At 28.7% G+C, this 14,367-nt stretch overlaps 2 protein-coding genes across 2 annotated transcripts; one reads left to right on the plus strand and one right to left on the minus strand.

The window, feature by feature from the left end:
* Positions 1-3,764: 3,764 nt before the first annotated feature.
* LOC100790507 (isoflavone 2'-hydroxylase) lies at positions 3,765-7,198 on the plus strand. The gene is made up of 3 exons (XM_003533496.4): positions 3,765-4,405; positions 4,675-5,104; positions 6,382-7,198. Exons 1-3 carry the CDS (start codon positions 3,939-3,941, stop codon positions 6,988-6,990), a joined length of 1,506 nt encoding a protein of 501 aa, XP_003533544.1. The 5' UTR covers positions 3,765-3,938; the 3' UTR covers positions 6,991-7,198.
* Positions 7,199-7,573: 375 nt separating this feature from the next.
* On the minus strand, positions 7,574-10,134 carry LOC100798269 (isoflavone 2'-hydroxylase). The gene is made up of 3 exons (XM_006587942.3): positions 9,572-10,134; positions 8,984-9,416; positions 7,574-8,382 (listed from the first exon to the last, which is right to left on the minus strand). The coding sequence occupies exons 1-3, from the start codon at positions 10,024-10,026 to the stop codon at positions 7,774-7,776; spliced, it is 1,497 nt and encodes a 498-aa protein (XP_006588005.1). The 5' UTR covers positions 10,027-10,134; the 3' UTR covers positions 7,574-7,773.
* Positions 10,135-14,367: the final 4,233 nt, after the last annotated feature.

Here is a 14,367-nt window from a genome sequence, read left to right on the forward strand (position 1 = left end):
ATCTTTTGTGCTGAATTTGGCATTTTAATAATATTTATTTTTTTGTTGATAAAAATATTGTGGAATTATAATTTTATATCATCTTAATTGTTGATGTTAAATTTTGTTAAAATTAAATAAAATAGTAAAAATGTAATTAATAATCAAATAGTTTATATTTTAATATATTTTTAAAATATATTATATATTAGTTAATATAAATATATATGAATGAAATATCAAATTATTTTGGATTAACAAAAAAAAAATTATATACATGATATACCTAAAGAAAAAACATTATCTAAAAATTATTAAATAATATAATAGTTGTTGTACCGTTTCTACGTGCACATTCAAATTGAAATTTCGTCCGGCTGATATGATGTAAGATACAAGTTCCGTACTGACTCAATTACAATGACAATTTTTTAAAAGTCAACTAAGTACAATAGCGGATTAATTTTATATTTTGACTTTAAATTTGACTACATAATTAAGATATATATTACTAGAGAAATGTTAGAAACAAACTATCCTTAATTAAGATAATTAATTAAGTTACACACAATTATTTTACCTTGTGAACTGAATGTTTATTTTACATATTTTTTATAACCACCGTACTTAGGATCTTTGATTTTTGAGTGAGACTTAAGGTATTTTATAAGCTTTAATCCTTTGGGTTTGGGACTCCTCCTCTCAAAATTGTATTTTGTAAAAATCAAATTCAAATTCTCTCTTAGAAATTCAACATATATTATTAAATAAGTTATACTTATTAAATTTTATTTTATATACTAAAACTTATAATATATAATAAATAGATATTTCTAAATATATAAATTATACTATATTACATTAAAATATTTAATAAATATTTTTCTTTAAAATATAAGTTATATTTTATATTTATGATGAATAACTTATATTATGATATATTATTATTTTAATTATCAATAATTTTATTTAAATAATATTCAAATTCAACGTGTGTTTTATATGTTTGTAGTTAATATAGAAAAACATAATAGGAAAATATGATTTGGAGGAAAGATCCCATGAAAGGTGGTAAACTAATTAAATTATCATATAGAGATTAATATAGAGATTAATTATTAGTAAAATTATGAAGAATATTCTATAAAATCAAGGCAAATATTCTATATCAATAAAATGATTATAAAAAAATATTTTCGTGAAAAAATATACAAAACAAGTTAATTGGTTACTTTTACAAAAAATTTTGTGTCTTGTATTTAGGGGTGAAAATGAGTTAAGCCAAACCAAGCTTTACTAGGCTTGAACCCGGCTTGAGTTGAATAGGTAAGGTTTGAGCTTGACTCATTACCTGTCATAGAATTTTTTTTAAGGCTCGGCTCGACTTACATAAAAAGTCTGGCTTGGCCCACGAGCCTATTTAAAAGCTTACTTAAAGACGTCTTTGATTAATTAATTAATTATTTTAAAACCTAGTGAAATACTAACTAAAAAAAGAAACTTATAAAATTTCGTATAAGTAATGCACAAATCCAAAAATAATTGATAAACAAAATCATATTGAATTCAAGTAGTTAAAACACAAAGTATATCAAAAGAAAATAAAAAGAGCATAATATTAAAAAATGTATGGATTAGAGATGATTTACACTAATATAGCCAAACAAAAATTATTATTAGTTAAATTAACAATTTTTAATCCAATTTTTTTAATATATAATTATATTAAATATTTTTTTTAAAAATATATCTACAATAATTTCATCTTAGTCTACTCAAGCCATATCTTATATACTATTGATCGAGGCCGTACTCGAATCAAATAAACATTAAAAATACAGTATCTAGGAAGTGATCCTAGATCGTCTCCCAACGAGTAATGGTCAACCAAACGTTCAGAACAATAACGAATTGGGAGATTGTTTGTTTTTGTAAATTAAACAGCAAGTAAATTTGAATTAGTAAATAACAAAATTAAAACATGTTTTCCCTTGATTCACAAGCAAGTCAGTCTCTTATCCTAGGTTACGAGAATTTATCCTTAATCAGTTCAACCACTTAATCCAACCCTAAATTAAATTACTAAGCGAAAATTAACATAAGGTTGTCATTATGTGATTAAACAACACATACATCAATTAATCATGAATGAAACTGATCATTAAGCATGAACATAAATTAAGTGCAGAGACAATTAATCAAGCACTAAGCATGCATGGATTAATAGCAACAAATACAAAGTAATTGGTGAAGAGGAAAAACTGATCAGTATTCAATAGTAATAACAAAATCTCAAAGAGAGTTGTGTTTGATCCTCAAGAGAAAACAATGCTGGAGACTTAGCCTCCCATTAATCAATCGAAACGAAATTGTAGAAAACGAATTTTATTCTACGTGAATAGTGTGGATGAACAGTAATAAAAACTGGAATTCTAAAATCCTAGAATTATTCTCCTCTTCGAAAAAAAACTTCCTAAACTAAAACCTTGGTGCTGTTATTTAGGTCCTCAGCCCCAAAGCTCACAAATCTATTTTAAATCCAATCTCATAAACGAAATAAAATAAAATCTGAACAACATAAAATAAGATTGGATGAAATAAAATCTGAACAAAATAAAATCTAGATGGAATAAAATCTGGATAAAATAAAATCTAGATAAAATAAAATTTGGATAAGATAAGATTTGATAAAATAAAATTATTATTATTATTATTATTATTATTATTATTATTATTATTATTATTATTAGTTAACACAAGGCTTGCCAAGCTTAATAAGTTTTTTTTATAGTTTGAGCTTGACTTTTATGGTAAATAAGCCGAGCCTTATATAGGCCGAGCCAAAGGTCCTCGACAAGCTGTTCTACTCATTTCCACCCCTAGTTGTATATGATCAAGTGAAACTGTGGATATGCTGTTGGTTTAAAATTAGACACATATTGCTTCGTGCAATTTGTTTATAAAAAGGTTGTACTAGAAATAACAATGCTCTCTTTGTATATATCAAATGACTTATTAACACTTATTATTTATTTATTTCCTTTTTATCTATCGCATATATTACCTATTATATTATATTTTTCTCTCTAACACTATGTTTGAAAGAGATGTATAGGGAAGAAAGGAAAAAGGAAGGGTGGAAATGATTAAAAAATTGCTTTCTTTCTTTGGTTTGGTATTTTAATTTTCTGAAGAAAGACAAGCAATGCTAACTGGCATGTACGGATTTTGAACTTTGTGGTCTTTATGCTTATGCGATCATGTATAGATATTTTAAGAACATTATCTTGTAAATAGAAATTTTAATATTTTGTTTATTTAATATTTCAATACTCAATTAAGAGTTCAGGAAGTGCTTCAAACCTTGAAAAATTCATCGTTGGAAACTTAAATTTATTTCAATTTGAGTATAATTAATTCTGATTAAGTACAAATCCAGTCGAATTAAACTCGATATTTTTTTTTTAAAAGTTTCTCATTTTCTTTCCTAGCATCAGAAATTGACTCTTTTTAAGAGCACAATTCTTTATACTTATGTCAAATTATTGAGATAAATTTTTTTAAACTAGTGCATGAAATGTATATCTAAAAGAAAGAAAAAAAGAAATATGAACACGGTCTAACTGAGAGAATGAGATGTATTGAACAAATTGACTATTCTAATTTATAATCCAGAAATTTATTGGCCTAAAAGACAAATTCATTTAATCAATGCAATTTCGTTAATTAAAAAATGATGGAAAAAAATCCTTCTTATCTATGCTGCCCTTTGAATCTTGAGTTTTGAGATAACATGCATCTTGACTTTGATTTTGAAGCCAGGGTGACGATTGTGATAAGAGAATAAAACGAAAACCTTAACCCTACGATCACCTTATAAACGTAGCTTCACATGGCCAATATTGCACAACTCAAATGCACACATGCAAGGTGATTCAACTATACCCAATTAACTAGCCATGGAAATGTTTCCCTTGTTGCCTTACTTTCTCTTATCATCCCTTGTTTTTCTTCTCACATTCAAGCTATTATTTTCCCAAAGAAGAAAACACAAAAACCTTCCACCAGGTCCACCTCCTCTTCCCATAATCGGCAACCTCAACCTCCTCGAACGCCCCCTCCACCGTTTCTTAACCCGCACTTCAAAAACATACGGCGACATCTTTTCTCTCTGGTTCGGCTCCCGCCTCGCCGTCGTCGTCTCGTCGCCCTCCGCCTTCCAAGAATGTTTCACGAGAAACGACGTCGCCTTGGCGAATCGGCCTCGCTCTCTCTCAGGAAAGCACATCTTCTACAACTACACCACCGTGGGATCCTGCTCCTATGGTGAGCACTGGCGCAACCTCCGCCGCATTACCTCCCTTGACGTCCTCTCCACCCAACGAATCCACTCCTTCTCTGGAATCCGAAAGGACGAAACGGAGAGGTTGATATTTTTTTTTGGCTTAAATATGTTTGAGTTCTCAGATAAATGATCAATCTTTATTTTATGTATCTAATGCAACAAATTTTTTTATTAGAAGCCTAAAACAAAAATTATTTGTTTATGAAAAATCTAAAACATACTTTAACCTTTTTTATGACAAATATTAATTGTTAATTCTTAGATTTTTTTATATAAAAAATTTGAATCTAGAATTTTTTTTTCTTTAATTATTTTTCTTTTCATATCTGAATCAATCTTATAAGTCTCAGGTTTATACGTATGTTGGCCAAGGACTCGTGCATGGACTATGCACACGTGGAGCTGAGTTCCATGTTCCATGACATGACCTATAACAACATGATGAGGATGTTATCAGGGAAGAGGTACTATGGTGATGAGAGTCAGATAAAGGACGTGGAAGAGGCGAAGGAGTTCAGAGAGACGGTGGAGGAGTTGCTGCAAGTTGCGGGGGTGTCTAATAAGGCAGATTATTTGCCCTTTCTTCGGTGGTTCGATTTTCATAACTTGGAGAAGAGGCTCAAGAGTATTAATAAGAGGTTTGATACGTTTTTGGATAAACTCATTCACGAGCAACGCAGCAAGAAGGAGAGAGAGAACACCATGATTGACCATCTTTTACATCTGCAAGAGTCTCAGCCTGAGTATTATACTGATCAGATCATCAAAGGCCTTGTTTTGGTAATTAATGATTTTAAGTATTGCATGTTTTCAGATTATCATAATCTTAAATTACAAGTTTGATCAGGATTTAATTTTGATCATCACTATAAAGATTTTAATATTTTGAATTAATTAGAAATCACCTTTAGATACAATTAATAAGAAATCACCTTTTTCCCTAAAAAAGTAAATAACTAGTGATCACCTTTACAGATAGTCATGAATAAAATGACAACTATATATTGATGGTTAAGATATATTAGAAATTATTTTCTGTCCAAAAAAATATTAAAAATTATTTAATGATGATATAACTACTCAACAAAATTATAAGACTTTGCCATTCAACTCTAACCATTCATTCATGTATAGTTGTATGGTTAAGATTTGCTCCTATCGTCCTCTCTTACAAAAATTCTTCTCATTTGATATGAGAGGTAAAAATGATATTTTATTATTACATTTAGAAAAATAAATAAAAAGGTAATCAATGAGATTATTTTTAATATGAAAAGCTCCCTTAGTTTCTTTCTTAACAAAATTAGAAAAAGAAATTAGGTGTCCCAAATCCAGTTATGACACGATCGAGCTTCATTGAGTTAGGATAAAAAAATAATCCTCATTTAATTTAGGCTCAAATTTTAGAACATAAATCCTATATTTTATCGATAGATACACACATGATTAGTAAGTAATTTTTAATCTTGATTATTAATATATGATTATATGATCCAAATTTTAAGATTTTTATAATTTTTAAATGACAATTGTTCTCACTTAATACACGAATCGCGTGCACATATGATGATTATTATAAAATATATATTGTAAAATAGTTAACATTATTAGTAGTGTATTCTAATCAAATTCTAAGATTAATTTACAAAAGAATTATAATAAAAATCTCTCTTTTTTTTTATCGGAGAATAAGAAACTTTATCATATAATTCATAAAATTTTATTTTGGTAAAAGACTGTTAAATACTTTGTTACCATATATGAAGTCAACTAAATATAATATCTATTTAATTAAGACTTTGATTGTTACTTCAGATTAATCTTATTGTTATTCAATTTTTATAAGATTTATCACAAATAATATTCTAATGACAAATATATATTCATAATTCAACGTATGAAACAGTACAAGTTATATTCTATATTATATTATACATGCTAGAAGAATTTCAAGCCCTATAGAGACAAATCGATCCCTATCACATGCCGTGCTTCACCAATACTGATTTTTTTTTTCTTTCGAATTTTCAACTTCACATGGTTGACTTGATTTGTAGGCTATGCTCTTTGCTGGAACAGATTCATCAGCAGTGACTTTAGAATGGTCATTATCTAATTTACTGAATCATCCGGAGGTGTTGAAAAAAGCAAGAGATGAATTGGATACTTATGTAGGTCAAGATCGCTTGGTAAATGAATCAGACCTTCCAAACCTATTTTACCTTAAGAAGATCATCCTTGAGACACTTAGGTTGCATCCTCCTGCTCCACTAGCAATACCACACGTGTCTTCAGAAGACATCACCATAGGAGAATTCAATGTTCCACGAGACACTATAGTGATGATTAATATTTGGGCTATGCAGAGAGACCCTTTGGTGTGGAATGAAGCCACATGTTTTAAACCGGAGAGGTTTGATGAAGAAGGTCTGGAGAAAAAGGTAATTGCATTTGGAATGGGAAGAAGGGCTTGTCCAGGAGAAGGTTTAGCCTTGCAGAACGTTGGCTTGACTTTGGGATTGTTAATTCAGTGCTTTGACTGGAAAAGAGTGAATGAGGAAGAGATTGATATGAGGGAGGCAAATTGGTTCACTTTGTCAAGGTTAACTCCATTGAATGCCATGTGCAAAGCCCGTCCACTCGTGAACAAGATTAATCTGAAGTAATTAATTAATTAATACTATATCTGGTTGCCTTGTGTGTGGATCTATAATGAGGTGTAATGTTTAATTATCAGTATTTAATTAGTCGTGTCCTTATATACGTGTTGAAATTGATAATATATTTGTCACGTACAACGCCAACTAGTGGATATATATGCCTCAATATCTTATATATTGTCCGGTTTTACTCGAATAAAGTAAAATTTCTGTATTTTTTAATGCCTAGAATTTTTAAAGTTGGATGGTTATATAATTAATGTGAGTCATTAATTAAAAAACATTAAATTATAATTTTGACCTGCTATAATTATAAATCTACCATTTTAATTTTCTATTTTAAAATCAAAACATTTAACTCGCTTGTTTTTCAAAATAAGCAACCATCCAAAGTAAAATTTATATACTAAATATTTTTTAATTTATAAATTATGATAATTTGAAAAAAATTAATAACTCTTGACTAATAATACATAAAAATAATATTAATAACTTTTCAGTTCAATTTTTATTAAGATATTTTTTATTGTTTATTTTATTTAAATTATTTTTACATAATTAACAGTTAAGTAATGAGGAATTAAACTTATAATTTAACCTATGTACATTTTTTATTTGAGAAATCCATGCTACATACAATATTAGTATTAACGTAGTTAGAACTTATACATTGCAAATATCATCGATCAATTTGAATTTGTATATACGGGCACCACTAATTAAATACTGAAAATTAAATATTACACTTCATCGAAGATCCAAATACAACACAAATAAATACAATATTTTTTATTTCAAATTAATCTTGTTGATGAGTGGTCGGGCTTTACACATGGCCTTCAATGGAATTAACCTTGACAAAGTGAACCAATTTGCCTCTGTCATGTCAACTTCTTCCTCACTTACTCGTTTCCAGTCATAGCATTGAATTAATAATCCCAAAGTCAAGCCAACATTCTGCATAGCCAGAGTTTCTCCTGGACAAGCCCTTCTTCCCATCCCAAATGAAACCAACTTTTTCTCCAATCCCTCTTCATCAAATCTCTCTGGTTTAAAACATGTGGGTTCATTCCACAATAGAGGGTCTCTTTGCATAGCCCAAATATTAACCATCACTATGGTGTCTCGTGGAATGTTGAATTCTTTAATAGTGATGTCATCTAAGGACACGTGTGGTATTGCAAGTGGAGCATGAGGGTATAACCTAAGTGTCTCAAGGATAATCTTCCTAAGGTAAGGCAAATTTGGAAGGTCTGACTCATTTACTAAGCGTTCTTGACCTACTTGAGTGTCTAATTCATCTCTTACTTTCATCAATACTTTTGGGTGATTTAATAAATTAGATAATGACCACTCTAAAGTTACAGCTGACGAATCTGTTCCAGCAAAAAGCATAGCCTGCAATGCAAGTTAACCATATGAAGTGAAAAAAAAATATGATTTCACAATATTGGGTGAAGCATAGCATGTGATTAGGATCAATTTTTTCGTATAAGGCTAGATGCCATCTTACTAGCATGCATAATTCATAAAATGGGTTTAGTTCTGATACATATTGTTAATATCTTTAATAGATACTTTGCATTGATAACAAATTAACTCAAAATCTTATAAAAACTAAACAATAAAAGCATAATCAAAGAGTTAGTATTTTCGTATTAATTTGCCCTATTGTATATATAGAATTAATTTTGATGTAATTAATGGAGTGCCAAATAATTTTTCATTAAAATAAAATTATACTCATATAATTTATTTGATAAAAACTTTTAATTAATATAACAAAAAATTACGAATTAAATCTAGTAAAACAATGTAAAAATAATATTCCTATTCACCAATATAAACCGATTCTTCGTACACACACTATCATTAATCCTCTTCATATATACTTTTATAATAATAAAAAAAAACAAAATTCATTATTAATAGAAATCTATAATTTGTAGGGATTTAAACCTATATATGAAATTTCGAAAACAGTACTGAAAATCATTACCAAAATAAGCCCTTTGATTATCTTATCAGTATAATACTCCGGCTGTGACTCTTGCAGATTTAGAAGATGGTCAATCATGGTATTCTCTCTCTGCTTCTTCTTGCTGCGTTGCTCGTGAATGAGTTTATCCAAAAACGTGTCAAACCTCTTATGAATACTCTTGAGCTTCTTCTCCAAGTTCTGAAAATCGAACCACCGAAGGAATGGCAAGTAATCTGACTTGTTGGACACCCCCGTGAGTTGCAGCATCTCCGCCACCGTCTCTCTGAACTCCTTCGCTTCTTCCACGTCCTTTATCTGACTCTCATCACCGTAGTACCTCTTCCCCGATATCATCCTCATCATGTTGTTGTAGGTCAGGTCATGGAACATGGAACCTAGCTCCACGTGTGCATAGTCCATGCACGAGTCCTTGGCCAAGATACGTATCAACCTGAGAGTTATAAGATTGATTTAATGATAAAATAAAATCATATTCATCCATTTAAAAACACTAACAACTAATAACTAATAAAAACTAATTACAACATTAACCTTAAAAAAACAAAAATTAACAATTAACATTTATTGATAAAAAAATATATTAACCTTTCTGTTTCGTCCTTTCGGATTCCGGTGAAGGAGTGGATGCGTTGAGTTGAGAGAACGTCGAGGGCGATTATGCGGCGGAGGTTGCGCCAGTGCTCACCGTAGGAGGAGGACCCTACGGTGGTGTAGTTGTAGAAGATGTGCTTTCCGGAGAGGGAGCGAGGCCGGTTTGCCAAGACGACGTCATTTTTGGTGAAGCATTCTTGGAAGGCGGAGGGCGATGAAACGACGACAGCGAGACGGGAACCGAACCAGAGAGAAAAGATGTTGCCGTGTGTTTTTGACATGCGTTGGAAAAAACGGTGGAGAGGGTTTTCGAGGAGGTTGAGGTTTCCGATTATGGGAAGAGGAGGTGGACCTGGTGGCAGGTTTTTGTATTTTCTTCTTTGGAATAAAAGCTTGAATGTGAGAATGAAAGCAAGGGAATAGAGAAAGCAAGGCAACAAGGGAAACATTTCGACGGCTGGTTATTGCACTAGCTTTGGTTGAGATTATGGAGATTGCAAAGTATTTATTGGGTGTGGTTGAATCAACATGCATGCATGTGAGAATTTGAGTTATGCAATGTTTGCCATGTTAAGCAAGGCTTATATGGTGAGTGTTGAGTAGGGTTTACTTTTGAGGAATTTGTTTTATCTTAAATCATCACCTGTGCATGGCTCGAAAATCTAAGTCAACACACACCCTCTCTCAAAAGCCTAGCTAGATTCAGAGTACCAAAACAAAAATATTTAGATGTATAAAAAGAAAAGCCAAGATTCATGAGATGGCAACATAAACCAGCAGGGTTGCCTTCATTTTTTTTAATTAACATCGCTAATGGATTTATCTTTTTAAACCTATTTACTCTTAATTATATTATAAATTAAATAAACATTTTGAAAGAACACTCCCCATGAATTAAACATATGCTCTTTATTTTCTTTCTTTTCTTTTTTATTGTAATTTTACACACTACCTATATCAATTGTTTATTTTTTTTAATTTATTTCTATTATCTTTATTTCTAAATTGAAATCCAACAGTTTTTTTTTAAATAATATCAATATTAAAATTAACTTCATAACACAATTCGAATTATTTATTGTAAATTCAAACTATATTTTATATATTTAAATATATTAAGTTATTATTATGAATTTTAATGGTTTAAAAATAAACAATGTAGTGAGTAAAATAGTAGTTTAAGTAGATGGAGTTATCGAAATTTGAAAGCAAACTCACCTAATTCTACGTCGTTTATTTTTTTTTATTTACAAAATTAAATGAATTTATTTTTCTGGTTCTACGTGCATGCACATGCTTTGATCAGGTCCCATGATATACGGAAACAAATATGAAAACAGGTGTTCTAGCTGAACGAACATGACAATCTGTTGTGTGTGTTTTGTAATTTATTGGTTTAAAAGAGTCTAACAGATCAACCTGGCATTTTTTTTCTGTATATTAATTTGCATATTGTGATGTTATATATTCTTGGCTAGGGTTTTCTGTGAATGTGGAAAAATTTATTTTCTCACGCCTTCTGATACGAGCAAAGAATAAAAAATATAGGAAGATCTGCAACATGAGTTGGCTAATTAAGCAAGAACGGTGTACTTTTTAGTTATAGTGATTGATAAAAAGGATAAGGTATAATATCCTTGAAATGCCAGATACAGAACTTGGGGACCGCTAGTAAGACTTGCTTCATTTGAATGCGATATACAAGAACTAGGGGAACACGAACTTCGGGAACGTGAAATGCAAGTAGTTCAGTTGGAAATTTGGAATCAAATGAACCAGTTGACATGCATGCCATCCCATCCAAGTAGTAATTGATTAAAGATTAAAAATGTAATTTTAATTTTCTTATTTTCTTAAATTTGTATTTTTAGTTCTTCCATTTTTAATTAAAACATTTCATCTTCACTTTTAACAAAATTATGATTTTTAATTTTATTTTTTAATTAAGACATTTTATCATTCATTTTTTAAAAATTTATAATTTTAGTTCTTGAAGTTAATTAAGTTAATTTTAAACTTTAATTTATATATTATGTAAATATTGACAGACAACTGTTTATTTATTATACACATCACAAATATATTTTTAAAATTATTTAATTCCTAACATGCTTAATTTATTAAAAACATAATTAAAAAATAAGTCATTAACAAATTTAAAATTATCAAGGAAATTAAAATCGTATATTTTTTAAAAATAAATGATAAAATGTCTTAATTAAAAAATAAGATGAATAAAATTATAAATTTTTAAAAATAAAAAACGAAATATTTTCATTAAAAAATAAATAGATTAAAATCACTTATTTAAAAAAGTAGAAGACATTTTAATCTTGATTAAAATAAGTAGAATAGGCGACTAGCTAATCCGGCTATGAGTTCGATTTCAAGTTGAACTGATCTAACCGGATTTCATATTGCTTGTAGTTCATTGTGTCATTTAGCATTTTTCTAATCTCAAATAGATTTAGATTTAAATATCATATTAATTATTATTAATTAGAATATATAGTAAACTTTATATTGACATTAATATCATGTATATTAAAATTGATGATTTTTGCAAAATTTATTTTAAAAACTATATTTTCATATCCTATAAGGAAAATGATAATCAGTACAAAGGATATAAGTACGAATCCACATGAATTTTAAATAAGGTAAATTTATTGGATTAAACTAATACTCTCTCTTTCCTGAAATGTTATCCAACACTTTGGTTATTATTATATTCGTAAAAATTTGCACACCTGATTTTCGTACTAAATAGCACCTCTGATCCTATAATAGTGTTCTAAATGAGCACTACTATATTGTACAAAAAATAAAAACACGAAATGCACGAATCGGTTGCTATATTGTAGTCAAGTAGGTTCAGTTTGATGGAAAATACGGAGGTAAATGTATTATAATTTTGGCCATATGCATTTTTGTGTTGGTTCGTATAATATATAAAAGTTTTGTAATGTTTAGTATTTTCTATTTTATGTTGTTATATTAGAAAATTTAGTTGAGTTGAATTCTGGAAAATACCAAGGTGATGATACGTCTCAAGGCTTACAGATAATTTATTATTAAAAAAAATAAAAATAAAAATTTACATTGATTAAAGATAATATGATAAATTATATAAGTCAAAAAATTCTTATCTTAAAACTAGTTAATTTTTTAAGATTAAATTAAAAATTTAATCTCACATTTTAAAATGATATTAAAGTATATTCTAAATTTATATATTAATGGATCGCTCTTACTGTTTCATCTACACACCAAACCAAAAAATATTATGTGTGGGATTTTTGTAGCTAGGTTAAACTAGACCTAAACCTAAATTTTAAGACCCACCAACAACTTAGATCGATAGTGGACTTTGAATCCACGTACTTGCATAATATAATTTTGATCCTTACATACAAACCTTTATTGGCTCCATTTTAAATTTTACACTTTTAGTTTATTAAATATTTATATTTTTATTATAAAAGAATTCATTAATTGTCCGTTAGACAATTCAAATTTTAATTTTTTAAAATATGTAACATTTATCATAATAAAAAAAATGTAACATTTTTTTAACTCCATGCATCACAAGGTGTCAATAATATAATTTTATATATGATAAATGATCAATCGTTAATTTTAACATATAAGAAAGTTAATCAAACAAAAAACATTTGTTTTTAGTAAGTCATATATTGATGAACTGCTTAAAACTTTTACCTTCAATGTTTCCTCAAATTTATTTGATCCTGGAGCAGGACGTATTGCATTGTATTATATTGCATAAAAAAAAGTGTAACTATAAGGAAAAGATAATCAGTGTATCTAGAAGACTATATAGGATATGAAAATTCTTAGCCAAAAGGTCCAAAAAAGCCATGAAAGTACAAATATTAGTCCGTTTCTTTTAACGTGTTTTCACAGCTCAACCGCTTATTCCTTATATTTGCAGCTATATTATTATTATTATTATTATTATGATGGAGTATGATATCCTCATAATTAAGTCACAGGACTAATTCTCCAAAGTGTAAATATCACCGAAATAGAATTTATCTTTTTCAACAAAGTTTTCTCCATACACACGATTAAAAAATGCATCTAAATTATTTATATCAATAACTAACAAGAATATGATGAAACCCCTCAAAAAATAACAAATAATCATGAGTGACTTAATGTTAAATAATATTTAGGTTTCACCAAATTAGCTTTCACTCACTGGATACTATTTTTACATATATAAGAATGCTTAATAAACCGTTATGAAGAAAAATAAAAATACTTGATTTATACTGGTTCACTCAACAATAAATGGTTGCACTAATCAAAACTTGATTATAAAACAAGTATTTTAATTTGTCACTCTTGACTTTACAAGTATTCCTAATACCACTTTTAGTATCTTCTTAGAGTCCCCTTAAATCTAAGAAACCTAAATATTATTTAACATTAAGTCACTCATGATTTTCACAAACAAAAGTTTGGATGAATACAAATATTCTTGATACTCAATGAGTGAATAAATAATTAAGTACAAATACAAAATAACTTTGCTTAACAAAGAGTAAACTAATGAAAACTGTATTATCAATCATCTGGTGATTTCAGTAGGGTTTTGTTTCAAATATTTTGTTGCTTTCCTGGAAGATTTTTAATCAAAAACTTCCTAGATGAATGAAGATGACCTTTAATAGATTTCAGCGAAAGATCTTTTATCGGATCAGTGTCAATTTCATGAAAAGATCATTGTCTCACACTAAACTTCAGTTGAATAACAACATAGACCT

The sequence above is a fragment of the Glycine max genome, chromosome 9, assembly GCF_000004515.6.
Source record: "Glycine max cultivar Williams 82 chromosome 9, Glycine_max_v4.0, whole genome shotgun sequence".
NCBI classification, from domain to species: domain Eukaryota; kingdom Viridiplantae; phylum Streptophyta; class Magnoliopsida; order Fabales; family Fabaceae; genus Glycine; species Glycine max.